The following is a 26765-nucleotide window of genomic DNA, read 5'->3' on the forward strand; positions in this document are numbered from 1 at the left end:
ACAAGTTGGAATATTTACCTAAGGCTGTTTGTACAGTTCCTGGGAAAGATAACACTGTGCTGGATGGTGGCTGTCAGATGAAAACGCAAAAGCTACAAAAAAAAATCGGAAAGCTTCGATTGATCGTTAGTTATCGTCTTCTGTTATATCGACAACTCTTGACATGGAAACGACTAAGAAATGAAGCACTCATGTGAGCAATAAAATGTGCAAGTAGAAGTGGCCTCCATGCAAACATTATAGTATCTTTAATTGCTTGCACTACTTTAACACTGCCAAAACATTCATTAATGTTCTACCCACAGGAAAAGATTTAAGTAGGTAACCCATTTATAAAACCTCTGGCAAGATTATTTTGACTTGATGACGGTTGATATAGCAGAATATCACTTATACTCTATAACGCTGCAACATTAAATTTGTCTCGTCACAGCAGTGACCAGATGTACAGTAGCATACAATTTATTTTTGGACGCTTCTACATCTGAAAACAGATATCGTGCGGTTTTTTTTTATAAATAGCGACAGAAATACCCGTTCTGAGAACTTTAAAAAAGCTAAAAAAAAGTCGAAGCTAAAAAAAAAGTTTTGTAGTTTCAGAATCTGAGACAGAGCAAAAAAAAAAAAGACAAATACAGAAACATTTTTTTAAAAAAAAAGATGATATATAGGAACGCAGGACCGTTATTTTCAGTTTCCCGTTGTTTCTCTGCCTCATCCGGCGCTCGAGGAGTTAACGGCCCCTCAGTGCGCGAGACTGGGCTATATGAGGGGCACGTGACGCCGGACGGACCCGGCTCGTTCCTTGTCTGAAGACGCCAAGATGGCGGCGAGCAACTATTACGGATTCACGCATGGTGCCGGCCCGCAGTACAGGTAATGTAGCCGCTGGCGAGGGGAGGGGGCAGCCCTACCGAAGCTACGCGGGACGAGTTATCGGCTGCTCCCGGAGGAAACAAGGGTCTGAGACATGTGGTTCGGGCAGGGGGAGGCAGATAGGGAAAAATAAGGCCATCAGCTGAGTGGAGCGGTTCGCTTGCACGCTTGATGAGAAATAACCCTGGTTATACTGTGTAGGTGGTTAAGCTGCGAACCTCGCCGGCCTTGCACCAGTCTGACAGCCGGCGAGCACATCGGTGTGAGCTGTCGGCTTTACCCCCGCTGCGCGCTGGATGCGGGTAGGAGGTGTTGTCATTTTTAAATGGGGGAAACTTCGTAAAGAACCGCCCTTCTTTCTCTCGCTGGAAAACGGCAAAATGGCGGTAGGAGGGTGCATGAATTGCACCCTGCGGCGGGGTGGGGGGGGGCATTCTTTTAGCTAACAGGCCTCTAATTAGAGTTTTGTTTTCCCTCAAGCTGCAAGGCGCGGGGGGGGACGCCTACAGAGCGTGGAATGCCTGCTGTGTTTTCGGAGTTGTTTTCTGCGGTTGTAGGTTGGTTGCGTCATGACACCTTACTGAATCTGGATTCTAGGTGACAACATAGCAGGTGCTGGCTGTGGTTCCACTTTTCTGTTACTTTTTGCCTGTGCTTGCGGAGGAGGGGGGTTAGTTCTGTTCGTCCCGATGCTCCCTGGGATGATGTCCACAGTTAAGTTGTTACGTCATGAGATGCGCTTGCAAACAGGAAGAAAAACGGCATCTTCACTGCTCTGGCTTCTGTCTCTTTCCACCTGTGAGCTGTAAAGCCGGGGGGGGGGGGGTTATATTAAGATAACGCGACTAGTTTGAAGGTTGACATTGCACGATACGGGTTGCCCCCCGTCCTGCGCTGCGGTCTCCAGGTTTGCCCCGGTTTCATGTGCTGAGCCGGCTGGCTTTGCCTGTAACAGAGACGGCATTTACATCCTCGCGTAAGCTCGGACCTTACGGGCTGCCCTGGCTTTCTACACTTATTTCACCTGCCTAGGTCTTGCTTAAATCGCATCGATAATGGCTGCTGCCGTCCAAAAACCACACCCGGCTGCTGTTTGCATTCTAGTGGAAAGGTTTGGAGTTGGAGTTGGACGCACAGCTTTGCACAAGGTGGGTGTCCATCCCTGGTGCTGGACGGCCAGCAGGTTTTCATTCCAGCTGAGCTCTCGACAGCCTGTGTCAGCTGCTTAATGCCGCCAGTGACAGTCGGACCAATTTAACAGCTTCTGCCAGGGGACACCCTGCAGGCGCTCTCCGGCGTCGGGCTTGGACACCCTGGCTGGTAGCACAGCCGAACTGGTTGGACACGGGGAAGCGCTGTTCCTGCCCTGGCAGGCACGAGTGAAGTTTCTGACACGCAGGTGACTCGTCTCTACGGCTCCGTTCACCTGCAGCCAACTGATGGGCTACCTGCTGCGTTCAGGGGTGTTATCTGACCCAGATGAGTAAAGCCATGCTGCCTTTCTCCTCTGTTCCCCTGCTCCTATAAGGGCACAAACTTGGCACTTGGCGTTCAGCTAGCTGTTGTGGGGATAGCTGCTTTAATGGTTTCGGTATAGCAAAGCAGCAACACCCTTTGATGTTAAAACCTTTGCTTAAGCAGCCTAAACCTTCCTTCAGCTTCCTGCAAAGCCTAATGGAAGAAGCCTCTAAAGAAGAGATCTAGCATTTGAATGCAAGATGGTCTCTGAATATCCAGTGTGCTCCTTTTTCCTTAGTTGAATTTTATTAAATGTGATTAGCTAATCAGTCGTGTATATATTGGAATAATTAATAATTGTTTGTAGATCCTTTGAGTGGTCGCACTATGGCAGTGACCTCTCATTAACCTCTTGGCAGTAAATTCCTCTGGCTCAGGAACAGCAGGGGTAATTCCCTTTTGTGCTGCTTAAATTAAGCCATTAATACATTTTTAATTCTGTGGTAGATCTCATGTTCCCATCGTCTTATGATTAATTGCTTGTTGCTTAGCCTTTATCTGCAGTGACATTTTTTCTAACCTCTTTTGTTCCTGCTGGACAGACTTGCAAGAGAGCATGCTGGCAGGAATACATGTATAAATCTATCCATGGCTGCTCTGTGATAGCTGTCCGTGTGTATGCCAATCAGGGGTGTAGGGCCCCAAAGTGGTTCTAGAAGGGAAGCATTTCTTTACCTAATAAAATCGAACGTCTTCCCGACCTTGCATAAAGAAAAGTCTGTTTGTAGTTACTAAAAAGTTTTTAGATGCAAAGATTAAATGGCATCACACGTCTAAGTGAGTTTGTTTAGTTCATGCTTATTTAGGTTCAAACGTCTTTGCTCCAAGGTCCTCGGTAGTTAGTAAAATGTACTTGGTCTATGTAGAAAACGGGAAAGATGCTGGCTTGATCAACCTGTCCTGACCTTGCCAGCTGACCATCGGCACTTTGGCTACATGCATGGGTATTGATTGATTGATTGATTGGTATTTGGCACCTATCAGTGGCTAGGCACAGAGCAGGGTCCATTATTCTGGCCCCCAGGTTTGGAAAGGTACAGTGGAGCTGCAGTTTGTGGTTGAAATTTTCCAGAAAAGAGAAGTTCTCCAGCAATGACAGATGTGTGTGCTGGCCAGTGTGCGTCTAGCAGTTTCCTTTCAGGTGTCCAACTGATAACTGAGCATCTTATAGCAAGAAGCCCTTTAGAGAATCTTCACTGCTAAAAGTCAGAGCTCTTCCAGCTTATTTTGCATATGACTGGGTGATTTGATAAAACATCTTGTATGTTTTGCTTCATTTCCCTTTTCATATGTGCATATTGTTTTTCCTCTGTTCTGGGGTGTTGAGTGTGGCTGCTAATGACATTTTGTAAGAGTGCAGTACTTAGTTATGTGAAAGCAGAGGTTATAGGCTTATGTTCAGTTCTGTGGATATTCATGAAACCTTTTGCACCGGTGTTATCATAGTGATGCTTTGGTTAAACTGTTTCATTAGAAACACGCACCTGTACTGTAAAGTCTATTTTAAGGCATGGAAAAACTGACCTCTCTACTGAGTTGTGCAAAGCATTTTCACCTTTGCTGCGTGTTATCTAGTTAAGGGCATTCAAATGAGAGGACTTAGTTTTCATGCAGAGTGCATCACTTAGCCACTCCTGTTGTGTAAAATGGTGAGTGAACTAAATTTTAAGTGCATGTGCGCTCTGCAGACTGCACATGGCCAGAAGCATCAGTCTAAATGCAGCAGCTAGTTTATAGATTGTTGGCGTGTTTTACTTGGAAGTGTTGTTCTAACTCTCAGTCATTGACACTTTTGGGGCTTTGCCAGGAAGGTGGCCAGAAAAGCTCAAATAGCAAAAGCCTTCCTGTTTTATTGCCTCCCCCAGCAGAGTTAATTGATTCCACAATTGAATGAACTTGCAAAGGGTTCATTCTGCCTGTCTTGTCAATCGCTTATTGTTGTGCTGCGTTGTAGGATTTGTTGAGAAGGAAACTCTAAAAGTTGTTTCATGTTATAGGTATCTAGTAACCCGCAGTTACTACCTGCCCTTGAGATGTCAGCTTTAGTTAATAAAAAGAACAGCTGTCATTTTGGTTTTTCAGTTAGATTTGATTAACTTCTAGTACGGCTCCATCATGGTTTCTTTCTTTGCTGGTCGATATGATTTTTGTGGCCTTGTCACCTTGTTTCTCGCCTTCATCACGCCTCTCCCCCCCCCCCCCCCCCCTCCTCCTTGCTTCCCGCAGTGCCCAGCCCGCTCCGGCCTATTCTCACCCGACGACCGCCAGCTACACGGCGCAGCCCGCCCCCGGCGTGGCCCACGCGGTCACCGCCTCGTACACGCCCGCCGCCGTCCCGTCGGCCGCCCCCGCGGTGTCCGGCGCCTACCAGGGCTACCAGCCCCACGCCGGGGCCGACTATGGCTACGGGGCCCGCCAGCAGGAGGCCGCGCCTCAGCCCACGGCTGCGCTGCCTGCCTACCAGGTATATCCTGAAATGGTCAGTCCCCGTCCTCTCTTCCCGATCTGCTTCCTCTCGGCCAGGGAGTCTTGCCTAGAAGGGCCCGCCACAGCGTGGAGCCGTTATTGAGGTTATTTCACAGGAACGTGGCTTGGCCTTCTGCAAAAGAAACATCTTGTGCTGGATGTGGTTGCTGGTTCTTTGGAAGAAGATTAAACGCATTAGGTCCTAAGTCATTGTTTGTCTTCGTTTCTCTAATGCCCTGTAGTGTGATGCAATGCAGAGATCTGGAATATGAGCTGGCAATAACTTTGTGGAAGTTCTGTTGAATTGACATAACCTTTATTGCCCCTAAGGGAATTTGTTTTGTGCATCAAGAGCTCATACGTATATAACATATGAAACAAGAATGCCATGCAACAAGCGTACAACACCATGATACACCATTCATTAGGGGTGGTGGCGGCTCTGTGGCTCAGGATCTGCGCCTGTGGCTGGAAGGTTGCCGGTTCGTATCCCGCGGCCGGCAGAGGAATCCTACTCCGTTGGGCTCCTGCGCAAGGCCCTGAACCCCAACTGCTCCAGGGGCGCTGTACAACAGCTGACCCTGTGCTCTGACCCCCAGCTTCTCTCCCTGTCTGTGTGTCTCATGGAGAGCAAGCTGGGATCTGCGAAAAGACAAATTCCTCATACAAGAAATTGTATAGGGCCAATAAAGTGATCTTATACAAAACATCTAACAACAACGCTCAGTCAGAACTCTTACCAGGACTGTAAAATAAAAAAAGCAATTAGCCTGAGAAGTGTCTTAAAACAACTACAGTAATAAGATCCCTGTCTGCATACAGTCTTTTCATTGTTCAACAATTTAATGCTTTTTGGTATAAAGGAAGTAAATGATCTCTTAATTTCATGTTGAAACTCTCCTACCCAGAGGATAGGAGGGTATATTTAAAAAGAGTGGATGAGAGGGGTCATCCGAGGTTTAATGTGCAAGATTGTGTCGCTCTGTTGGACGTGTTATTGAGTCCAAGGATGCGCTAGTAATCAGTCATGATCACTTTGTTCAACTTTTTTGTTCTACAAGGTACTTTGCACATGACTTTGTACATAGCTGTCAAGGTGGTTATGGCTGTGTTTGTTTTTGGATCTGCTATACTGGTTCTGAAATTATTTAGGCTTAAATGAAAATTAAATGTATTTTAATTCAGTTTGTGCGGTGTTAAGGTTTCCTTCTGTTCTTATTATGCTCATAGTTAAATTATCTAGTTGATTTATTACAGGGTAGCAGTTTTCCTTTTTTCCTTGCTATTGCACGTGTTTATTAAATTCCTTGTATGATTTACTTAGTGTTTGGTTACATTTTTATAATGAAATAAAAATTGCAGGACAACTACAGCTATGGACGGTCTACTCCTGCGGCAAGTTATGAGAATAAGCAGTACTATCAGACAAGCGCGGCTCCTGCTCCGCGCCCAGCCACAGAATCGTACTACCAGACAGGTGAGCTCCCCTCCAGGGAAGGTGGTCGTACACTGTGCATCGCGTTCTTTTCATTGACTCCGAGCTCCTTGCCTTGATTTCCAAAGTTGGCGTTCATTGCAAATGAGCTTAGAAACCATGCAGATGACTCTCGGCATGGTGCACTGTGCCTGTTCTGAACCACTGCTCTTCAGATGTGGGTTCAAGTCTTCTTACTGTTTGTAACCATAATTGTTATTTTAATCTTTCCTGAGAACTGGGGGGAGTTCTTTCTTCAGTCCTCCCTTTTATGAGCGGCCTCTTCTCTACGGAAGGTTTTGTATTTTTGGGGGGGATTTGTGTGATATTGGATATCTACTTCCAGGCACGAAGGGTGGTTACAGCCAGGCAAGCAGCGGATACAGCCAACCCCAGCCCCAGAGGCAGGTCACTGCCTTAAAGCCGATTGCTCCTGCCAGCTCTGTCTCAACCACCTACAACATCTACCCTGTGTCCACCAGCGTTCAGCAATCGGCCACCCCCACGTCCATCGCTTCCTACTCTCCAAGCCCCTCCTACAACTCCACCTCGGCCACTTCATACTCCGGTAAGAAGGCAGGTTCCCTGTAGGTGGCGCAGAGCCTTCCGAGCTTCTGAGGACTGGGTATCCGGAGCAGAGTTTTTAGGTGCATTTGCACTGCCGTTTCTGATCCGGATCAAATGTTCTGGGACATCCGGTCCTGCTCAGCAGTGTGGCATTTATATGCCACCCTGGCCAAGCCAGCTCTTTGAGTCGCGCTGAGGGCTTTGCGTGCGTATAATCGGAAATCTTCCTGTAGCAATGTACTGCATCGTACCTCTGGAAAAACGGAACACCGAGCGCGGTGTGAACACTCCCATCTCCTTGAAAGCAGATGGGGAAAAATTTATATTTCTTTGCAATAAGGAAAGAAGTATTTAAACTGCCTTTTGCCTCTGTTGATCGAATGTGAAACCAAACACCACTGTGTTACAAGGCAGGCTGGTAATTAGTCCTTCGTATGTTTGCACTGAATATGATCCTCATGAGTAATAGCAGTATACTACATATGCGTAGTCTGCAAACTGCCCTGTGGTCTTGAACAGCCTCAGATGTAGTTGTTTACTATATTTTCCAGTTGTAAATAAATAAGCCTCTTATTTTTTCTTCATACTAACCTTGCAGTCCAGCCAGGTTATTTACTGCTTGGTTAAACTTGTCTGTGTTTGTGGTTTGGTAGTGTAGTTGTCCATTGGGGTAGCTGCTGTATCTGGCCAACTGCAGTGGCTAATTAAGGTTTAGGCCTGTTGTCTACAGCCCTTGTCTTGTGTCTTCTGGTTCTCAGTCCAGCAAAACTATGCATGATGTTAAGTGGGTCAGTCAGCTGTTTAATTTGAAGGAGTTCATGTGCTCTTTAGCTTTCTGGTTGTTGGATATTAGAGTACCTGTGACTGTATGGGACTAGTCCCTTGTTCTGTGCCTGGTATTTTAGAGTCCGTGGCCAGGATTAAAACATGACTGGTCGTTGAACGTTTTTATTTTTAGTAAGGAGGACCAGAATATGTCTGATCCTAAAGTACTTGCTGACTAGTCCTACTTAGTATGTTTCTGTGACATGTCACGACAGCCCTTTTTAGTTAGCTTAACGACAGGACTCCAAAAAAACAAGAAGAATGGTTTGGAATTTGTTTCGGTCATCCGTGCAAGATGATCCTAAATGTGCCACAGAATGATGATGATGTCCACTCACCTGTCATGGCTTCTGCTTCCCCCCTCTGTCCTTTCCTACCTCTGCCTCAGGCTCGAGCTATTCCACGTATGACACCAGTGGCTACACCTCCACCCCTTCGTACTACCAGCCCCCCCAGCAGCCGCCGCCCCCCCAGCAGCCGCAGCCCCAGCCACCCCCCCAGCAGCACCCCCCGCAGCAGCAGCAGCACCCCCCGAAGCAGCTGACCAGCTCCTCCTGGAGCAACGCCGGGAGCAGCATGGTCACCAGCCCTGGCCCCCCGATGGGCAACGCCTACGCCAAGAAGCCCATGTTTCAGAGCAAGATGCAGAAGCCCAAAGGCCCCCCCAAACAGCCACAGCTCCACTACTGCGAAATCTGCAAAATCAGCTGTGCTGGCCCACAGGTGGGTTCACGATTCGCGTTCCGACGTCCAGAATCGCTGGGCGGTTTCGTTTCGTGTTACACAGTCGCTTGCTTTGGGGTTCGAAGACTTGAATACTTCAGCGGCAACTCCTGTAAGCTTGTCATCTTTCTGACGTGCCGCCAGCCCTGACCAGTGCGTCCGTGCTGGTGGGAGCTGCCTGCGGGTGTCTCTGCTTTGCCAAGAGGATGCCGGGCAACTAACGCCTATCGTACCCGAGTCATGTGCATCTCGTTGGCAGCTGGCCAGTGGAATGACCCAGTCATGTGAGGCTTAGGAGCCCTTTATAATCTGGTGTGAAGAAAAAATTATTCACTGGGTATTCCATGTGAAAACGAGCTTTGTTACTCCTTAGGGTTTTTGGTTTTTGTCCTTCTGAAAATGATGCAGAGATGAGTGCGATCTTCATTCGTTTCTCCCTGTGCGGAAGGTTTTCCTTCAGAAGGGAATATCGTTCAGAACCATTTACTTCTAGCCATCTTTTCCATCTTCTGTTTTCTGAATCCGGATTATTTAAGGGTTAAAAATCATATATTCCACGCTGAGCGTTGTGGGAGTAGCGCATTTTGTAATGAGCCATTTTCTATGGGTAATTGAGGGCCTGTTCTGCTCCGCTCAGCAGGAAAATTTTCTGGTGTTCAGGCGTTGTTCGTCTTGGTTAATTGGAATTCTCCGGGGGGGAGCTCGGCTGACTTCCCGCTTCGCCTTGTAGACCTACAGGGAGCATTTAGAGGGCCAGAAGCACAAGAAGAAGGAGGCCGCCCTCAAGTCGGGGAGCCAGGCGAACAGCGCCGCCCGTGGCGTGCAGACCCAGCTGCGCTGCGAGCTCTGCGACGTCTCCTGCACGGGCGCCGACGCCTACGCCGCGCACATCCGCGGCGCCAAGCACCAGAAGGTCTGTTCCTGTGCCACGTCCGCCGCCGTCACGCCGTGTCGTTTCTGTATGGTTGTAGATTTTACTCGGCGTTGTTGCCGACCTTGAGAAAATAAATTGTGGAGTGGGCGTGCTGTTGCCAAGTGACTTTAGCAATTACCTTATGCTCCATGTGACGATGGAGTTAAAAATTTGGCAAACCAAAATCTATATTTTAGTGCCATAGCGAAGAGCAGCTAGTTAGTATGTTTAGTAAAAGCTTTTCTTGAAATTTGTTGACTTTAAGTAGCTGATCAATGATTGTTTGGCACTGCCTGGAGTATGGTAAACGGGGGGGGTGAGAGCAGGGTTTTGTTAACCCCTGCTGGGTTTTTTTTTCCAGGTGGTGAAGTTACACACCAAGTTGGGAAAACCCATCCCCTCCACAGAACCTGTCGTGGTGAACTCTGCCCCCGTCGCCACGACGACAACGGCCAGTAAGCCGGCCCCTCCCACTACTACTCCAGCTACCCCGGCAACCCCCCCTAAACCTACCATCGCCAGTACTGGCAAGGCCTCGCCACTGGTCAAGAAGCCTGCCGCACCCAAGATTACTTTTGTAGGTAAGTGGTCACCAAACCCCTTGTGTGAATATTTGGTGCTGGATCCCTTAATTTACAATTTTAAAAGGGTTTTTTTGTTCTGCTGTGTTTGTTTTTTCTCCATCCTGTTTTTTTGAGCTTCATGCTCAAGAGCAGTAAGCGCAGAATAAAGTAACCGCATGCGATTTGAATGCTGGTTGAGAGGCGCTCCAGGAAAAAAGATGTGCTGTACACCAGTAACCTGGGAATCCGCACGCTCTCCAAAAGGATAGCACCCCCCCTGCTCAGTCAGTTGAATAAGTCTCCCGGTGGCAGGCAGTGTGCAGCTGGTTTGAGGATCAAGAAACAGACCTCTACTACCATTCCTGACTGGGACCGTCCCAACAGTTTAAATACTGTTGAAAACCAGTAGTACTGCAGGTCAATCCGACACACACACACTCCATTACCCTTGTTACAGCCTCAGTGGGGAAATGATCTTGTCTTAAGAACGGGGTTGGACTGAGTTACAGATATTTCTGAACCTTCAGGAGCATGTGCTGTGTCTTGTTCAAGGTGGTTTCTGCTGCTAGCAGAATGCTGGTGGGTGCCAGTTTTCTGTGTGGCGAGTGTAAGTACTTCGTGAAGCTGGACCATCCTCAGTGCACTCTCACGGGCTGGGCTCTATTCCCCCTTTTCCTTTTTGCTGCTGTGTTGAGCTTTAACGCAGAGCCCCCCGACAGAATAAAACTCGCACGCCCCCCCGATGCTCCTTAGTTCTCCATCTGCGACTGAACTGACTCTCGGGAGACTAAGGCGTGTTGGCGCTGTGTCTTTTTGTTGCTCGTCTTTCCCCCCCTGCTCAGCTAACAAACCGGCTGCGGCCCCTGTGGCGGTGAAGGAGGAGAAGGTGAAGTTGCCCGCTACCACGACGGCGGCCGTCACCGTGACCACGACGGTGGCGGCGATGAAACCGGAGCCGCAGAGCGAGCAGGAGGAGGACGAAGGAGATGGCTCCGGGGGTCCGGGCGACGTGCAGCCTGTTGGACACGACTACGTTGAAGAGGTGAGGGATTAGCACAGAGGGCTTGCTCATTCCTAGTCCCGGGTCTTTACAAATCCTCTGGCTTCCAGGTAGCAGCAGTGCTGTGAGCAGGACAACGACGGGACATGAGCTGGTTTGAAATTGTCTCCAGGCCAGGGGATGGAAAGTGTTGTTGCAAAATGACCTTAGCAGTTACCTTGTGCCTCATAACATTGAGACAGTGCCTACTTTACCTCTAAGTAGTCCAAACTAGTTGATACATTGGTAAACCTGGCTTGTTTTTTCACAGAGCTGTGGATGACAGTGCAGCACTGCTGGTCAGTCATTTAAATAGTTGATTGAATTTGCTCTGATTTGTTTGAAGTTCTGGCTGCAGGAACTGCTCTAACAATACTGTATATCCATAGATCAAGGCCTTGTCTTAGTGCAGGCCCACAAATAATTTAGAAAGGAGAATGTATAATTGGTCATATCAGTTTTGAACATATTCTCATTTGCATTGATGATCTGGAGAGTTTCCACAGCAGGGCAGTTACTGAATCGCCTTGCTCAGTGTAACAGCGGCATCCTAACAGGCCCATACTGCTGTCCAAATTGCCACCGTTACAGTGATTACGTAACAACAAGCCTTCTCCAGCAGCGGTGTCTGCTGAAGCCTCATGCTGTCTGTCGGCCTGTTGTTCATGTCTATATCTCTATTGAAATGAAGTTGTTTATTAAAAACAAGTTTAGATCATGCAGTTTAGCGAACCAGAGATGGAGTGGATATCGGTCTTTCCATTTGCTTTCTTCTGAGCGTCTGTAGTCTTGGCCTGCTGCCCAGTCCGTCCTGCGGCCCACTGGGTTTGCAAGGGCCTATCGGTGTGCTGCTTTAAAATGAGACGCGGTGGGCGAGTGATGTAGCCAACCTCTTCAACTCTGGAAGGCGTTGGATGGAGGCAGTGGCTTGTGCTCACAAGGCCCTCAAGACATCTCAGTGTCTTATTTGGATGTTGTATGTTCTCTGCATTTTGTAAGCGGCAGCATCAAACTGACAATGGGCAACTCCTTTACGGTGAGCTCTAAAACTGTCTGATCAACAGTCTGTAGCATTGCTGTACGTAGTCGATCCTTTCTTCCAGGTGCGTAACGATGACGGCAAGGTGATACGCTTTCACTGTAAACTGTGCGAGTGCAGCTTTAACGACCCCAATGCTAAAGATATGCACCTGAAGGGGCGCAGGCACAGACTGCAGTACAAGGTAAGAGAGCCTGGGTCTGAACCTTTTCTTTCTTACTGCTGAAGTGCACTGGAAAGTGCTGTGGACAGTCAAGGCAGTATATAGCTAAAGACTGAACCTCATTTGCAGTGAAATATTTTTTTTAGGTCTTCCAAACAAAGTTTAAGAATAATCTCTTCACAAGAACCACCTTGGTTTTGGTTTATAATTTGTAAACTATTTGGGGAATCGGGATACTTCAGTTTAATCTTGTTGATGAGAACGTTTTACCAACGTGTACATTTTTTTTTGGGGAAGGATTAGGCCTACATAGGGATCTCCTTGATCAGACATGAACCCATATATCCATGAATTCCTTCCTGTATAACTGCGATATGGAGATTGTGACGCCACTGATGTAATTTGCAAATCGCACAAGTCTGTTTTGGCCTGCTGTCCGTCGCTGCAGATTGCAGACCCACTGTGCCGCCTTTCACGTGATTATACCCTGCTGATATTTCCAGATGGATCCTATCGGAGTGTTCCATGTTTACTTGCCTTTTAAAGCCATAGCTGTGCCCTTTAACATGGCATATAAGGAACGATGCATTTCACGTGACTGAACAAGTTATGAAAGGAATGGAAAGTGTCATGTCTGTTAGAGCGAAATTAGAAATGGCTGCCTGGCTTACCTCGGGTGCAGACAATCGTGGGAGTTCAATCCACCATTAGGACAAAGCACTGTAACAAGGGCTAGTATTGCTGGGGGGTTGGAGGCATTATTATTATAAAACTGTATTACATATGTATCGTGTCTACAAAGGTTTTTTTGTTAGTTGTATTTATACTTTACACCTATGAATTTTCCTGCAGTAACATGAACTGTGGTTCTTCCTCGTGCTGTTTTCGGTAAGTTATATTTTCCAGCCTGGCAGGTTAGGGTTTGATGAGGGCTGCTTGTTATTTTCGCCAATTTTATTTCTAACCATTTAAATGGCAGTCTCAATCAAGTCCCATTCAGTGATTCAGAGCAGGCCTGTGTGACCCAGTTTCAAATGTGCACTTTCTTGTAACGCTCTTATGCTTGTGGAGAATTAAATGCACATGAAGACCAAGAGGCTTAAGGGAATGTCCTGCGCTAACAGGCTGAGGGAACTGAAACTTTTTAGTCGTGAACAGAGAAAACTCAAAGGGGACCTGATACACGTATTCAAAATCCTCAAAAGCACTGAATCTGAACCCAGCGGATTTCTTCAGTGTAACAGTGAAACACGAGCCAGAGAGCACAAGTGGAAGAGGGAGTGTGCGTAAGTGCCTACAAAACTGAGCACAGGAGGCACTTCTTTATCCAGTGTTGTAGAAGTATGGATCAAGCTACCCAGCAGTGCTGTCGAAGCCGATACCCTGCCTTCTTTGGCCGGATAACTCTTGACTACCAGATGGGCTGGATAGGCCAAGTGGCTGCTCTCGTTAGTGATTGGTCTTGTGTAAAGGCGCAGTGGACCCCATTATGCTGTGCTTGTGAATTTCATGTTTCTGAAAGCGGATTTCAAACATGGAAAAGTGGCTAAAGACCAGATTAAATTCTCAAGCATATTAAAATGTTGTTCAACTTTAACAGTCCAATTAATGTTATTTTTCCACGTGCCGTTTAACTGATGGGTTAGAAGATATAACATTTTTGCCGAAAATGTCCCCATTACTTCGGAGATGATCCTTTAGGGGTAATGGGTGGGCACGAGCCCGTGCTAACCTGCCGGGTGGGGTGTCTTTCTCGCGCCTGCAGAAGAAGGTCAACCCCGAGCTGCCGGTGGAGATCAAGCCCAGCAACCGAGCCCGCAAGCTCCAGGAGGGCAAGCTGAGGAAGCAGAAGCAGAAGAGGCGGCGGGATGAGGAGCAGCGCTGGCACATGGAGATGAGGTCAGCGCCCGGGCGGCGCAGGTTGATGAGGTCACTGCCTGGGGGAGGGTCAGGGGTGGGAGGAGGGATGCCAGCAGGGGAACAGGAGCACCCCACCAATCGCCTCTGCAATCCGGGGCTAAGCACAGCTTGGCCAAGAAATCCCGAATCATCGTTTTGTTTTCTCCAATATACCCCTGACGAATCCCCAGTTTGCATTCGTTTTGGTTTCCTGTGGTACAGGATGTTTATCTCACGTGACATGCGGCCCTTTCCTTTAGCAGGCGTTACGAGGAGGAGATGTACTGGAGGAGGGTTGAGGAGGAGCACCGGCGCAGGATGGCCCCCCCACCTCCGCTGATGGGTCGCCCTGGCATGCCTGTCCCCCCCCTGCTGGTAAGCTGCATAGCTCTTGCTGAGCTCAAAACTGATGTATATCAAGAGATGTCTGTGCTCACCGAGACAATACAGAAGCTCTAAGCATTTTTTTTTACCTGAGTAAGTCTTTGTAAGATAGGAATATAGGAGCAGACTCTTATTTTTTTCCAGTTTTTTCATTTGTTTAGAATCGCCAGTTATTTTCTTATTAATTTCCCACAAACTATGGAATCCCCATTTATTTTGGGGTGTGGCTCTCCAGCCTCAACCAAAATGCCACACAGTGGAGAGCAAGAGCATGGAAATGCCACCTGTCCCATCTGCAGAGTCCTTTGTTTTCTGTTGCACTGCGAGCTCTTGTCTTACCAATGTTACTGCGAGCTCCTGCACTCACTGACCTGGTAATGTCCCAGGCTCGAACACCCAATGTCTGGATCGTGGAATGTGATTTGCTCTCCAAAAGTGCTCTTTCTGGTTGGCTCACTCGATAGCGCTCTTACTTTAGTATTTTAATACATATTTAACCATCAGCAAAGTTTCCCCTAAATTCTTTGCAGTTACGGTGTGCGGACGCGTCTCTGCTTTAACCGGAGGGCAGCGTGGTGACGGTGAAGTGTGCTAAAGAGACCTGGTTTTATTAGCTCTTCTCCCCCAAGCCTCTCCGCCGCCCTGACTCTCCCGACGACCGACACATCATGGCCAAGCACTCCAACATCTACCCTGTGCAGGAGGAGCTGCAGGCTGTTCAGAGGATCGTGTCCCACTCGGAGCGAGCCCTCAAGCTCGTCTCCGACTCCCTGCTGGAAAAGGAAGAACCGAAAGAGGACGAGGACAGCAAGGACAAAGTGTAAGAGTCTGTGCGCCTTTTGGGAGTTCCCCCTCTGGACCTTAAAACCTTTTATCTGTGTGAGTGTGTGCGTCACCTGCTCGTTTTTGCCTTGCACTGCAGTCTGGGACCTTTCTGCTTCAAGCACGTTCGAGGGCCGTACTCCTGAGATGCTAGCTGGTTGCATGCGGTTTTGTTAACACGGGCAGGATGATCCCGTTTTCCCAAGCATCAGATTTGTCCCTTAAAGGGACCGTTGAGCGGCAGTAGCCTGATCGCAGTGTCGCGCGACCTTTCTGTCTGCAGGAAAGAGGATCCTCAGGCTCGGATGCTGAAAGGAGTGATGCGCGTGGGGATTCTGGCCAAGGGCCTGCTGTTGCACGGCGACAGGAGCGTGGAGCTGATCCTGCTGTCGGCCAAAAAACCCACCGTCTCCCTGCTCAGCAGAATAGCCGAGCAGCTGCCTAAGGAACTGGCGGTAAGGCTGCATGAACTTTTTTTCCCTCATTTTTCGTTCGGGTCTTTTGCCGGTTTTACCCGACTGCTTGTAAAAATGAGTAATAGCACTTTCCCATCAGCTTCCGCTACCCAGTCGTGGGGTTGAAGCCGATACTTTGGCTTCCTTGCAGAAATGGCTGGATGAAATCCTTGGATCGAGTAACTACTAACTACCAAACAGGTTAGGTGGGCCAAATGGCCTCCTCTCCTTCATAACCTTTGCGACAACCAATTTGGATGCACATCATCTCTGGCTTTTCTTGTGGATTTACACATGTGCTGGCTGTGGGGAAAAAAAAAACTAGACTTCACTTTTTTTTTTGGAGGCAAAATTCCCTGTGACCCTTGCAATCTGTCTTTTCATGCATGCATTCAGACAGCATCCACTCTAGAAGGAAATGAGCTCCACCTGCCTGTAGCTGTGGATGTTTAACCGTTGTAAAGCCTGGCTTTGACACAGAGGAGACGTGAGCTTTCATGTGGCCTTGGTGGTCAAGGGTTACGATTTCTCAATGGGAGGTGTTATCTTAAAACTCCTTACTTGGATAACTACATGGTAATCATGCATATTGCACTGTGAAAATCTATTAAACATTAGTCTTTAGGGCTCTTTCCTGCAGTGCAATTAGGAAACCTAGGTCTTTATAGCAAAGTTGGAAACGGTAAAGCTTCTGGAGTGAACTGCTCATAAACATTTGGTGTATTGGTTTTCAAAATCACAAACATTGTGCGTTTGCAGCGTTTTCAATTTCAGTCAAATATTGTGTTCGCAAACATGCAAGGATGCATGTTGTCTTTCTTCGGCAGTTTAGGTAAGTCATCATTTAGGGTTTTCATTCATAAAGGGGGTCAGGAATTGTTATTTAATAGCAAAGGCCGTCTTGGTGCAATAAATTACTTGGTGATGAAATAGTTTGGAAATCAAATAAAATTGATCAGTGATCCACCGTTTCATTGGCGAATTTGTTTGAACACATGTTGGTCAGAGGGTGAAAGCTGAAAGGTGACAGTTTTGCAGTGAACTGGGTGCTAAAGTGAGATTGAGACCAGTGTCTTCATGGATGTTGGACACAAGACTCAAAAAGAGTCTTCAGTATCTGAGGTTTTATTTTGTTAAGGGGTGGAGGGGTTGAAAATATCACACTTTTAACAAGTATTTGTTTACCCTGCTCTCTTCCCCCTTGAAAATAAACAAACTGGAGTCTCTTTTTAAAACGTCAGAAGCACAGCTTGTGGAGAAAGACCTGGGAAAACCTCTCCCTGTTGGCGCTGCTTTTATCACTGGAGCCATTCATGCTGAGTGATGAGTATGAATTAAAATCAAACCCATGACTCTGCACTTTTGAATACTATCTAAGGTCTTGGCTAAGAGCGCTCAACCTCAGTGCTTCTGATGGTAGTTTTTGGTTCTTTTGAACCAAAGCCTACTTAAGGTGCATGCTGAGGAGGATTGTTTTAGCATCTCAGTTATCTTGTGCTAGAACTGTCGCCTATTATTTTACAGATTTTAGAGCCCTTGTGGGTTTTTTTTTTAATATCCTGCGACGGAACAGACTTGGATCAGTAATTTTGCGGAAGTGTCTGTGAAAGATGTTTTTGCGCCTGTCCGTTAAGGCAAAGAAAATCCTTGAAATGGAACCTGTAGGCTGTTCAGTTGTATCCATGGTTAAAATTATGCCTTGGCTTGGCCTCTGTGCATCATCTTAGACCCATGCTGCTTGAAGTGAATTTCTGGTGGAGCTTCTTTGACACTGTATGGTTGTCTTCAGTGTGTAGTTGAGGGCATAAGCTGAACTGCTGTTTGGAATTTTTTTTCTTAGCTGTTGAAATGTGACTAAAAATCTCATCTGGAAAGGGGAAAGCCCTTTCTCTGCCCTGAAATAAAACGCAGTATTTACCATAAGCAAGCCAGGGCAAAAACGTAAAATAGCAGCAATTTAAAATTTTTGGTTCAGAAGCAACTGATTCAGTATTCTACTGAATACTACACGAGCAGTACTTTGGTAGTGGTTGACATTAATCTGCTGGCTGCTCTTCAGGTGCTTATGCCTCAAATCAACACTGTAGCGGTCCTACAAGAAGCTTGATCAGAAAGATGTTTATAATAGCAGTCTAAGACATCCTAATCTTTTGAACAAGTGTTATTAGTGGGGTGTTCATGCTCTAAGAAAGAGATACTTCTCTTTTGTGAGTTTGACAACATTCTACACTTGTAAAAGCAATTTTCTCATCCTGTGGGTGTTGTAGGAACTGTTAAAACTTGGGTGTGCTATGTGTCAGATAAGGTGGTAAATGAATGTGTTGTTGGCTTCACTGGATTGTTAAATACCCTTTCCCTTGCCAAGAAAATGTCAGACTCCTTGCTGTAAGGTATTATTTATATTCGCATTGTAAAAGAGCTTTCAAAGAAAATTAAAGAGCTCAACAACGGTCATGGTGTCTTTGTTAAATTAAATAAATGGTTGGATGTACAAGCGTTTTGAGTGTTGCCATTTGTTTCTTCCTTCCCTTTACCCCTCCCTTAACTGTGTGGTTTAGGAATAATTTAATACGTCTTTCTATTTATCTCAAGTCCCTTTCAACTGATCTTTAGCTCCGCTGCCTGGACATGACAAATGAAACCTACAGAGAGAGATTACAGTGCAAGGTCACTCTTCCCAAAAAACCCTGTTTTTTTCCTGGGGGACAAAAAGTAAAACCTGATGAAGAGCTTTCGAAGCTCTGTCCTGTGGCATCTTAGATTTTCATTACTCACTATCCAGAGGTCCCGGCATTTAGCGCTAACTTGATTGGATCTTTATTAAGCTCAATTTCTAGAGTATTTGTCCAAACAACCTTGCTTGTGTGCAGCCTTAAGCCGTGAGCTGTGAAACATGCAGTGGCTTGCTGACGAGTTCTAAATAGGATTTCAAGCAAGGCTAGACTGTGAGCTAGGAACAAAAACTGTGCATATTATTGCATAGTTTTATGTGATTGAGCTTAGGCATTGTGTTTAAGGTGAAAATATGCCTCGAGTGGGAGATGAGACCCTTGTTCAATTTCTTATGGCCCCACTCCTCCGCCCTCCCCTCCTCTGTAGTGAGTAATTTTAAGTGTCCTTTTAACCGGCAGACGTTTTCTGAAGATCAGTATGAGGTGCAGGCTCACCCTGAGGAAGCCAACATCCTGATTTGTTCAAGCAAGGAACCAAAAATGCAGGTCACCATCTCTCTCACGTCGCCACTGATGAGGGGGGACAGTGCCACTGAGAAGGAAGAAAAGGCAGGAGACAAAACGGCCGAGAAAGGTTAGAGAAGCCACACGCTTTCAGTCCACTGCGCTGTCTCTCTCTAGTGTGCATATAAAAAAAAAAAACGGACTTTAACATAGTCAAGACGTTTGACAAAGCAGTGTTTCTGGAATTGCCTCCCCCCCCCCCCCCCATGCTGTGAATTGGCTTTTAAATGGCATTTTCTTGCCCCTCCCCCCCTTTTTAATCCCATCACTTTATTTCATTTGTGTGCAATTAGAATTATTTAAAGCAGGGATCTCTGACCTTTCTGTGCCCCAGTGGCAGGTGTCTCTGCCAACGAAGACTATTAAGCAGGGGTTTGCGTTTCTAAACTTGCTGCGTTTTGGATGTAACGTGATGATACAGCCATAGTAGTGCCCAGGGATGAGAGTGCATGTGTTACTGGCCATTCAAATGCTTGTTGCTCTAGTGTATTGTTTTATCAGTACACTTTTTCTATCACTGTCGTACTTAAACATTTTGCGTTTATCTGCTGCAAGCAGGTGAGGCATTTTACAGAGTAACTAGGAGCATATTTTGGGAAGAATATTTTCTTTCTTCATCATATCATGACTCCTGCTCCTCTCTCTCTCTCATCCCTGAAGAACTAAGGCAAGCAAAGTCTTTCACCAAAGACTGCAAAACGTTTGGGTCCTTGTAAGCTGTCTCTGATCATTTTGAGGTTTTGATGCTTTTTTTTCCCCTGTCCCAACAAAATGAATTTTCTCCAAAAATGGGTTCTTTCAACAACACCTTGTTAGTTTTTTGCTAATGCATTCGAGGTACACATTTTTTTTGTAACATTGTTCCTAATTTAATCAAGACCAATGGAACCTTTGGAGAAAGGGGGGGGGGGAAGATTCAGAGGTCATTGTTTTTAAGTTAAATCTACAATGCCTTATCCATCATTGAGTTCAAAGCAATCAAAATCTCATTTTATTGAGAACTTGAGTTGGCAGACATATCATTTTTGCTCTCCGAGATCTGAGTATCTAATGGAGAAGCTGAATGTAATGTTTGCTGACTCTTAATTAGTTTTTGTCCTTCACAATTTGCCTTCTGTGGTGTTAGCAGACCGATGTACACTAGTAACATAGCTGTCACTAAATCACTTCTAGTGAGACAGTTATGGAAGAGGTGTATTGAACACTATCTTAAGAGCTAATACCCTAATAATTGTTAATTATCTTGGGAAGTATAGCAGGGATAAAATCCCATCTAATTATTCAGCAGGAGCTCACATTTATTTTGAATGATGCATGTCTCTGCCTTCATTTGTCTGCAGTTTGGGGGAGAGCGTTTGTTTCTTCTGGGATCCGAAGGGTCAGATCTAGATCAGTTTGCACAAATGGTTCTACACAAATGTTCAGATCTTCTTAAAATAAGGAAGTGCAGCATGCTGATTAAAGAGGTTTTTTACTTTTGGCTGTTAGTGGGTTATAACAGGAAGGGCTGTTCTAGCCGAACTGCATGTGAATCTCTGTTGAAGAATGACAAATGAAAGTGTGCACACACCACTGACAATGGTTAAGGCTGCTTGATAGGCGATAGCCTAGAGATTGAATTTCTCAGAGGATGCCTCATTTGTTCACCTAGCAAGAAGATGCTCTAATCCGACCCGGCCTTCTAGTGCGAGTGCTAAAGTCTTTGGTCCCATCAGTTCAGTTGAAAAACTGTTCCTAGGAACAGGTAAAGCTTTATTCTATGCTGAAAGAAAAAGAAAGGAGACGCAATATGCGACACCTTAAGAAGGTTCCACATCCGAAACATCGTCTGCTTTCTTTACCTTTCACCATGGAATAAACATTTACCTCTTCCTTTGCAGCCTGCGTATTCTGACGCAGCTCTGTTATCGAATTTCTCGTTCCTTTCCCTAGGTGCTCAGGGGAAGCTACAGGTAAATCTGGAAATGAGAGCTGAAAACGTGGTGTATGGAGCAGAGGGAATTTATTAAAGGCAGCTATGGGACCATGTGCAATAAGCTAGGTGCTGTTGTCTCTCCAGGAGTAGCCGAGTCTGAGCCAGACCCCCCAGATGTCCTGGACAGAAAGAAATGCCTGGAGCACCTGGCTGCCTTTCGTCATGCTAAGTGGTTCCAGGTGAGGGGCATGTAGCTTTCCAGAAAATCTGCTGTCGCCGTCGTGGCAGTTTTTACACCTGTGTATGCTATGGTTTTATGTAGCATAAATATAAAATGCCACAGTTTACACAGGACATTACAACCTGAAGACCATGGTTTTTTTGAGTTTGGGCTGGTGTGTCTTGAATCGGGATATGGAGCCCAAGTGTCTTTTGGTTTTTATTCCATCTGATCTCTGAACGACTAATCGGATCAATTAAGTTGCTTAATGAGGAGTTAACGTGTTTTCAAATCTCTGCTCGTTTACCATTTAAGGCCACCTACCAAACCTTCAGGATAAAGGTTGGAGACCTTGTGCAAGGATTCAGGGTGTAAGCTATAGAAAAAGTTGGGCTGTTATGTGGAATTGCAGTATAGGAATAGATATGTGTTTAAGGAATATGTTACCAGACCATTTTAATTTTTTTCAGCGTGTAAAAATTATAATAAATGTATTTTTTTTTAAATTAAACCTTTCCTTAGTTTTAGAAATTGCTCTGGTTGAATAGAATTGACTGCACATTTTGCATCGCATGCTCATTTATATAATGGTAGGAGTGTTTTACAGGTTTCAGATTACATATATTGTACGAGTTGTAACTTAACTATTACCCTTTTTTCCCCCGTTTTATCAGTACTGGTTTAGGGGAGGAGTGGGGAATGAGACTTGAGTTATTATTGTTATATTCTGGCATTACATCAGGCTTTCTGTTTAACATGTGGTTCTTCCGGTTTCCTCCTTTGCAGTTCTTTAACAAAACCTGCACTTCGAGCAGGGTCACAAGAACTGTTAAATGCCAGTGGAACAACAGAATTGTCCAGCAAACCTCTGCGTTCTTCGAGGAATTGAAAGTGGATGGGAATACTGTGTTGTCTTGCTTAACGGTGATGGGTTTTCTGTCTGATGGCAGGCTCGTGCCAATGGCCGGCAGTCCTGTGTGGTCATCATCCGGATACTGCGGGATCTCTGCCAGCGAGTGCCAACCTGGGGGAAGCTGCCAGGCTGGGTAGGACTCGTCACTAAGCATTGCATGTGAGATCTGCAGCATTAGAAGAAGCACGCCCACCTGTTTCATCTAGCCCAACTAAAACAAATTAACTTCCATTGCTCTTCGGATGGCGAAAGGTCAAATGCAGTTGTCAGGGTGACCTGCTTTTTTTTTTTTTTGGTCTGGGCTAATGACATGGTCATTGCATTGTGAAAGGAGCTGCTATGCAATCAATTGCGTATAAGCCACCAGTGCATGATTTTCCATTTTGCGTAGACGGGCGAGAGTGAGTAACGCAGGCAAAGGAGGGTTTTCAGGAAAAGTCGATTATGAAAGATCAGCATAAGTCATCCGGACTTGTCACTTCTGCATAAAGAGAAGTATAGACATTAGCTGAGAGATACTTATTTTGTCTGTTGGCAAACATTTTCCATCTCATGTTCTCCCTTAGTTTTTTTTATTTTTATGGGAGTATTAATAGCATTGTGTTGCCTCTGCATTGCTAGGCTATGGAGCTGCTGGTGGAGAAGGCAATCAGCACTGCGTCTGGCCCTCTCAGCCCTGGGGAAGCCATGCGCAGAGTTCTCGAGAGTGTAGCCTCCGGAATTCTGCTGCCAGGTTTGTGCTTCCGGTCCTCCAACAGCGTGGCTTTGCTGTCGGGATAGACTGTTCTGCGGGTGTGGGAAAAACTGCGCACACTTCTGTGTGCCAGCGAAGACCCGCCAGCAACTCGAACCACTCATTTAGCTTCCCTCTTTCCCCTTCCTCCTCTTATTTTCTGGCTGGATGTGATGGTTGAAGGCCCCTGCAATTTGTAAAGTACTTTGGGATCCTTCCGGGTGAAAAGGGCTCTTGAAACGGCAGGAATTATTTGTCTTGTGATCCCCACCTGACCTACGTACTTAATTTCCGCTCCAGACCTCTTTTTTTCCTCCTCGGGAGGCTGTGACGCTACACGCTGAGTGCACTGTACCGGATCGGTCATCGAACATGTAGGAACTGCAGAACTGCCAGAGATGGATTGCAACAATATTTCTGTCCTTCTTGCATAGATGGGCCAGGCCTGCTGGACCCCTGTGAAAAAGACCAAACCGATGCTCTTGAAACTATGACCAATCAAGAAAGAGAAGATATAACTGCAAGTGCCCAGGTATATGAAATCATATTTTATTTGAACTTTAGTTTAGCAAAACCCAAGGTGGAACATTTTAATTGTGTATACATTTCTGTGATTCCCAGCTCGCCTTCTGTGAGAACACCGTGCCTTTTGTCTTATAGACCAAGTTAGACCAACTCGAGTACAACAGGTCCCTCAATTATCAAAATTGGGGGTGCCGGACTCTGTCCCTGGGACCCTAGTGTCTTTGGTTTTTATTCTAACCTGACCTATCAATCAGTTAACCTTACTTACATGTGTTTCTTAAGGTTCTTTACAGATGATAACTCAATTCACTTCATTAAAGGTGCAGTGACCTGTAAAACAGTTTGGAGCCAGTTTCCAAATATTCCAGTTACAAATTACCATAAACATTTGCTAATTAGAAGCACTTTATAAAATCAGCCTTTTCTTGGCTTGATTGGACCTATGTGCTGCAATACTTGGACAAACCTCCCTCAGCTCTTCAGCTGCTGCTGTTTAGAGACCTAGAACCCCTGCAGACGCCTTGGCCCTCACACAACTGGAGTTCAACCCCCCTGTTTTAGGGCATGAATATTAGAAATCACTGCTAGTTTTTTTTTTGCGGGGGTGTTGCTCTAGTCTTTTCAGAGGATATGCATTTCAAGTTAGTATGTAGTACAGAAATATTCTCAGTAGATTTTTAAAACCAGAAAATTTGATACAGCAAGGCAGTGGAATTCTGACCCTGTCCCAGTCTCTTGCATGCCTATCCTTGCAGTCAGCCAGTTGGGTGCTGCCATTGGGGTATTCCTGTTCATGGCTATTACTGTGACCCAGGTTCGAACCCGCAACTCCAAGGAGCACCATACCAGTTGAGACCACTCAGAAGGATCAGTTCTCTTAGCAGCCATAATGCCGGCAAGCCTCATCTGTTTGTGCTGCAAATATAAACAAACGAAGCATCATCGTTCAGCAGGTGGATGAGCAGAGAGCAAAAACTGTACCCAGACTGGAACAGTCTTGCTCCCAAAATGTCACGCCACTATTCCCACACCAAACTAAAAAAAGGTCCAGTTGAAACCTGCACAAGGGGGTACCGGCAGGAACAATCTCCAAGGGGTGAAGTAGATTGTGTGGTTAAGGTGGGGAAAAACAATTTCAGACCCCTTTTAAGGAAAAACAAATTAAGTCCCTTTAGGGTAGTTTTGTAGGTGTTTGCATATAGCCTTGTGCTGATGCCTCCTTTCCAAATCCCCTTATCCCAACAGCACGCCCTGAGGTTACTGGCGTTCCGGCAGATCCATAAAGTCCTGGGGATGGAGCCGCTGCCGGTACCAAAAGCCCGTGCCAGCGCCCGGAACCGGAAGAGAAGACGGGATGCCACCGAATCCGGAGATGGAGAGGGAGAGGGCGAGGGAAAGAAGGACAAAAAGGAAGATACAGACGATGCCTAACCACTGTCAGAGCTGCAAACCGCTCGGAGCAAAGCAACTTTTTTTTTTTTACGTATACATGACTATATATACACTATATAAGTTACTGTTTAATATATGACATTTGGCAGTTTTTAGAGGGGAAGATGGGGGCAGGAGTGGCAGAAAGCCTTGACTGCCATTCTTTCCCTTAACGTACTGTAGTTTTTTTTAATCGTGCTTCAGACTGGTTTTGGCATCACGTAGGAAAAAAATAATTGCATCATTCCATTGTGCAAATCTTTGCCCCCCTGACTACTGTATCCCCATCTAATGTTCCAACCACTGTTAGGATTTCTTTTTTAAGCCTGAGCACTTTCGTACTTGACGTTCATTTCAGCTCCTTTGTGAGCAAGAGAACTGAAATCGTGTACAGAGGCCAGTTTATTTAACTCCTCGTTAGCCAGACTCCAGTGTTTATTTTTTAGGTTGCATGTTTAATTCTGTGCAGAAAGAAGGCTACGCAGGGACGGAGCACCTCGGCATAGAGCGCGTGGTCAGTGTTGCATGAACTTCGCAGAGGGGTTTGTGCTTTGTAGCATTCACCCGGCTCTGGAATACGACATTGTGGATTTTCAAAGAAATCCAAAAAAAGAATTTGGGTTTCTAGAGCTGTATTTTTGTACTTGGTTTACCGTACCCAAAATGCAACAAGGTATGTGGTATTTGGTGTGTGCACTGTGAGCTTTTCATGTCAGAAGGTGCAGTCTTTTAAATAACACTACTGGGGAAGCAAAAGGAAAGGGGACGGGCAGGAGTGGGGATGTCAAGGGGAGACCTTGGGGAAGGATTCCCAGATTTTAGATTTCTCATGGGGAAAGAGAAAAGGATTCTCCCCGGGCAGGGGTGGGGAAAACAAAAAAGCAGAACAGCCTCTGTTTGCTGCTTTGTAAAAAAAAAAACAATTTTCTGTCAAGTTGGTGTTCGCTTGTAAAAATGAACACGTGCCAGAGTGTGTGCACAAGCAGCCTGAGGGGTGCTGGGTGGTGGAGCAGAAGCACCCCGGTCCTGTGCCTGTGCCACGCCCCCTAGCTGCTGAAAGTCAGAGTCACAATAGATGCTGCCTGCACTAGGCCCTTTTCCCTTGGTGAGGGGGCACATCATGAAATTGTCGTTTGGTTTCAAAAATAAATTTAAAAGACTTGTTAAATCGCTCACCCCTCGAGTGCACGATCTGCTGACCTGAGGCTGAGGTTCGGTTGCAAGTTGTCTGTACTGGCGCCCACAGCAGAACAGAGGCTATTGGACTCCCAGGAAGTGCAGGAGTGCCAGTGCAGCTCCAGGCTCTCACTCCAGGAGAAGAGCTTAACCAGCTCAGTTGTGCAGCACTTGTGCAGAGAAACTGGATAAAAGCAAAAAAAAATTGGACTCTTTGCTATTAAAGTTGGGGATGTTCAGGTGTAACTTGGACCTGGGCTTTATCTTATCCACTTTCCTGTTGTGTTTACTGGCAAAGATGGGAAAACTTGTGAATAGTCCTGCCTTTTTTTTCCCAAGAGGTTGGCGATTCCTTTGGTGAACCATCTTGATATCCATTATGTGGGGGGTGGAAATACCTTATCTGTAAAGCCTCTCAGTGAAGCTAATTTTGGAGAACAGTGAAGTCCTTCAGCTTGATGAATAAATGCACTGTTCTGTGTGCATTTTTTAAATAAACTTGTGTATTATGGTCACTTTGATTTGTAAGAAAAAATAATTTGCAAGGTTCATAGTCCTGTTTACTTCTCAGCGATTTTTATTTTTGAGGATGTTACTTTTTGCCAGTTTTTATTTTGTATGTGTTATGAGGACAGTGTGTATGTGGCTTTAATATTTGAATGTCTTTGTAGTGCTGCCTCAAAAAAAAGACAATTAAAGAAGTTAAGCTTCTCATTTGCCTTTTCAATACATATAGTGTATACCTAAACAGGAATATTTTGCTAGTGTTAAATAGGTGCACCGATAAAAAGAAATGAATACTGTATTGACAAAGCACAGAAAAGGTATTGGATGTGAAGACTGCCCAGCCAAAACCCTTCTTTAATCTGAGATCCTTGGATCAGTTAGCT

General features: G+C 45.9%; 1 protein-coding gene across 10 annotated transcripts; it reads left to right on the forward strand.

The window, feature by feature from the left end:
• The first annotated feature begins 781 nt into the window (after nucleotides 1–781).
• Nucleotides 782–26586, forward strand: zfr2 (zinc finger RNA binding protein 2). 10 transcript variants are annotated; one of them, XM_088907829.1, is made up of 19 exons: nucleotides 782–876; nucleotides 4621–4873; nucleotides 6223–6337; nucleotides 6681–6902; nucleotides 8115–8449; nucleotides 9180–9362; nucleotides 9724–9943; nucleotides 10768–10967; nucleotides 12068–12187; nucleotides 13932–14065; nucleotides 14326–14440; nucleotides 15064–15269; nucleotides 15555–15726; nucleotides 18858–19032; nucleotides 21022–21116; nucleotides 22048–22143; nucleotides 22632–22743; nucleotides 23178–23275; nucleotides 24514–26586. In XM_088907829.1, exons 1-19 carry the CDS (start codon nucleotides 824–826, stop codon nucleotides 24697–24699), a joined length of 3090 nt encoding a protein of 1029 aa, XP_088763955.1. In that variant the 5' UTR covers nucleotides 782–823; the 3' UTR covers nucleotides 24700–26586. The 10 variants fall into 10 exon arrangements, with proteins under 10 accessions (XP_088763955.1, XP_088763957.1, XP_088763964.1 ...); XM_088907831.1 differs by having other exon boundaries at nucleotides 15079–15269; XM_088907838.1 differs by having other exon boundaries at nucleotides 15151–15269.
• The last annotated feature ends 179 nt before the right edge of the window (nucleotides 26587–26765 follow it).

This window comes from Atractosteus spatula, chromosome 28, assembly GCF_055471065.1.
Source record: "Atractosteus spatula isolate fAtrSpa1 chromosome 28, fAtrSpa1.hap1, whole genome shotgun sequence".
Lineage (NCBI taxonomy): Eukaryota > Metazoa > Chordata > Actinopteri > Semionotiformes > Lepisosteidae > Atractosteus > Atractosteus spatula.